Source organism: Dermacentor variabilis, chromosome 6 (genome assembly GCF_050947875.1).
Source record: "Dermacentor variabilis isolate Ectoservices chromosome 6, ASM5094787v1, whole genome shotgun sequence".
Lineage (NCBI taxonomy): Eukaryota > Metazoa > Arthropoda > Arachnida > Ixodida > Ixodidae > Dermacentor > Dermacentor variabilis.
The window spans coordinates 45355628-45359246 of record NC_134573.1 but is presented as its reverse complement, the minus strand read 5'-3'; the positions used below and the strand labels follow the sequence as shown (position 1 = coordinate 45359246).

At 47.3% G+C, this 3619-nt stretch overlaps 1 protein-coding gene across 1 annotated transcript; it reads right to left on the bottom strand.

Moving 5' to 3' along the window:
• Positions 1-1533: 1533 nt before the first annotated feature.
• LOC142584145 (uncharacterized) lies at positions 1534-2488 on the bottom strand. The gene has a single exon (XM_075694316.1). It carries the CDS (start codon positions 2389-2391, stop codon positions 1534-1536), a length of 858 nt encoding a protein of 285 aa, XP_075550431.1. The 5' UTR covers positions 2392-2488.
• Between the last annotated feature and the right edge of the window lie 1131 nt (positions 2489-3619).

Below are 3619 nucleotides of genomic sequence, written 5' to 3'. Positions count from 1 at the left end.
GGAACGACCTTTCCGTGCTTCCAATCTGGAGGCAGCACGCCTGTTGAAACTGACTGTGTAAATAGAAGACAGAGATATGCTGCACAAATATGTTTAGTGTTTTTTAGAAGTTTAGACGTAATGTCGTCCACACCAGCTGCCGATGAAAGTTTGATATTGTCTATGCGGGATGTAATGCCGGATGGAAAAAAATGTAATAGGTGGCATGGTACATTGAAAGTTCGCATGATGAATAGAAAATGACATTTCAGTTTCTTGAGTAAACACTGATGCAAAGGTTGTGTTAAACAAGTGAGCGCATTCAGCGTCGGTTAGGGAATCACTTGATTCATTTGATAAGGTAATAGTTCGCGTGTCGTGTGGGCTTAAGATTTGCCAGAATTTTTTTGGGTCGTTCTTAAGCATGTTTGGCACATCAGAATAAAAGAATGAGCGTTTGGCATAAAGTATGGCTTCCAGATAGGCAGTTTCAGCGGCTTTGTATTTTTTCCATGCGTCAGGGGTGTTACGGGACTTAGCTGCTCGGAAGAGACGTTTTTTCTTGTTTTCTAATCGCTTCAGTGCTTTATTGAACCAGGGTTGTGCTGAATTGGAATGAATGCTAATTTGGGGAATGTATTTGGCAACTAAATTGTTTAGTTTCTCTTTGAAAATTTGCCAATTTTCACCCATGGTATGACAAGGAGAGGCACTTGCAAAACTGGGGTAAAATTGCGTTAGTTCATGATTAATTGCTTCATAATTGCCCTTTTCATACAAGCGAATAGTCTTTTTAACAGTCGGGGTGAAAACGGGTTTAATTACGAAGTCGACATGAATGACTTTATGGTCACTGATTTCGGGAAGATACGCGATGGATGACACGTTCTCAGGATTACTTGTTAAGACAAGGTCTAGAATATTTTGGCAGCTATTGGTGACACGGGTTGGTTCTGTGAGCACTTGCGATAAGTTAAAGTTGAGGCATACCTCAAGGAACTCGTTCGATTCCCTTGATGTAGCCGTTGGTGCAGGCCGGCTTGACCAATCGATATTAGGAAAATTAAAGTCTCCAAATAGAATTACATGCATGTTGGGGTGTTTGGTGGTTATTTCACTTAAGATGTTATTCAGTTTGAAAGAGAAGTCTGGAGTACTATGAGGGGGCTTATAGCAAACGCCAAGTAAAATTGAATAGGGTGCGGCATGGAATTTAAGCCATAGGATTTCAAGATCGGACATAGTGTTAACAGATGTACATGATATATTTTGGTCTACGGCGACGAGTACCCCTCCCCCCCTCGTGCCCTTGCGATCGTTTCGGAACAGTTGAAAATTCGGTAGTTCAGCGAGCACTTCGCTGTCCGTTACGTCTCCTGTAAGCCATGTTTCCGTTAATATTAGAAGGTTACTGCAAGATGACGAAACCAGATTAGAAATAATGTCACGTTTTGGCATGAAGCTCCGTATGTTAGTGAAAATAGCGGAAAGGAACAAGTTTGATCGCTGGGCGGGCCGAGGATGGGAAGGCACATGTTGATGACTGGGCAATTGCTACGATATTTCCTTAACAGACTCTGTGGAATGGTCAAACACGTATCGTTTGGTACCTATATGTAATGTTTTGAAGCGGAGAGAATAGGACGTGGATTGCGATTTAGCGAAAGCAATAAGGTTTTTACGAGCAATTCTGATGGGTTGAGAGAAATCTTCTCCGACGCTGAAATTGCTTCCCTTAAATTTAGGGCCATTAGAAAGTAGAGACTCTTTAGTTTTGAAATGATTAAATTTTACTATAAGTGGCCGAGCGCGGCCTTCTGTATGGCGTCCAAGGCGATGCGCACGGTCAATTTGGTTGGGATCAATGACGAAGTTCAAGTGTTCAGTGCAGTGGCGGATGACGATTTTTTCAGATTCTGCAAATGTTTCTTTCGGGTTAGTATCGGAGATGTTATAAAATATTAGATTATTACGGCGTGACCTGTTTTCGTTATCATCCATCTGGGTAGCAAGGCGTGCGATCTGACCTGCCATTTGGGTGGCATCTATTCTTATGGTATCAAGGTCACTTCGTAGTGTTGAAATGGCTTTGTAATGCCTTTCTAAGTCAGTCATGCGTTTACTTAAATCCGATAGGGTTTTGTCTGTTGTTAGTAACTTGCTTTTTAGGTCTAGTACTTCGGTAATAAGTTTTGACTGGCCAGAAGCTAGCTTTCCTAATTCAGACATTACGTCTTCAATACCGGGAGGGCCAGGGTTAGTTTCTACATCACCCGACAAAAGCAACAAAGACCGTATGACATGAACACATTCAATAGCAATTGTAGCGCAGCACCATGGGCTCGGTAGCTGTATTAGGAAGTAGTTACTGGATTTTTTCCCGAAAGAATGATACGTCCTACTGACCTGCATGGCGAAATAGAGCGGATTAGTGGCCTGCGCTGAAGCACAGCCACCGAGCCCACAGAGCGCGGGGGATGACAGGGCCGGCTTTATAGCTGACGTAGGGGACGATGTTGCTGACGATGGTGCGTTCCATGGTGAATGAGGATCCAAAGAAGGTAGCGATGGCGCTGTTTTACACGAAGAATCGGTCGTGGCGGGAGCAGGCAAGGGGCCCGCGCCGGGTGTGCTGGGCTGGATTTCTGGGATGGCTGTGGCTTGGGGAAAGGCCAGAATTGCGGGCAATAGAAGAAGTCCGGTGATGAAACCGTGCACCTGCATGGCGAAATAGAGCGGATTAGTGGCCTGCGCTGAAGCACAGCCACCGAGCCCACAGAGCGCGGGGGATGACAGGGCCGGCTTTATAGCTGACGTAGGGGACGATGTTGCTGACGATGGTGCGTTCCATGGTGAATGAGGATCCAAAGAAGGTAGCGATGGCGCTGTTTTACACGATGAATCGGTCGTGGCGGGAGCAGGCAAGGGGCCCGCGCCGGGTGTGCTGGGCTGGATTTCTGGGATGGCTGTGGCTTGGGGAAAGGCCAGAATTGCGGGCAATAGAAGAAGTCCGGTGATGAAACCGTGCACCTGCATGGCGAAATAGAGCGGATTAGTGGCCTGCGCTGAAGCACAGCCACCGAGCCCACAGAGCGCGGGGGATGACAGGGCCGGCTTTATAGCTGACGTAGGGGACGATGTTGCTGACGATGGTGCGTTCCATGGTGAATGAGGATCCAAAGAAGGTAGCGATGGCGCTGTTTTACACGATGAATCGGTCGTGGCGGGAGCAGGCAAGGGGCCCGCGCCGGGTGTGCTGGGCTGGATTTCTGGGATGGCTGTGGCTTGGGGAAAGGCCAGAATTGCGGGCAATAGAAGAAGTCCGGTGATGAAACCGTGCACCTGCATGGCGAAATAGAGCGGATTAGTGGCCTGCGCTGAAGCACAGCCACCGAGCCCAGCGTCATAAAAAGATGGGGAAACGTGTCGGTGTAGACGTCGCATTATCTGCTCCTTTGAAGCCGTCTAGTTAGTGCACGAGGCTAAACGGGGATACGCACAGGCGACGTGGGCGCGACAAGACCCACCGAAAACCGTTTGTTTCTTGTGTTGAAAGGATGGTTTACTGCATCCCATTCAACAGTGGCAAAAAATATGTGGGACAGACAGGCAGTTGCATCAACGAACGATTACGTGAGCA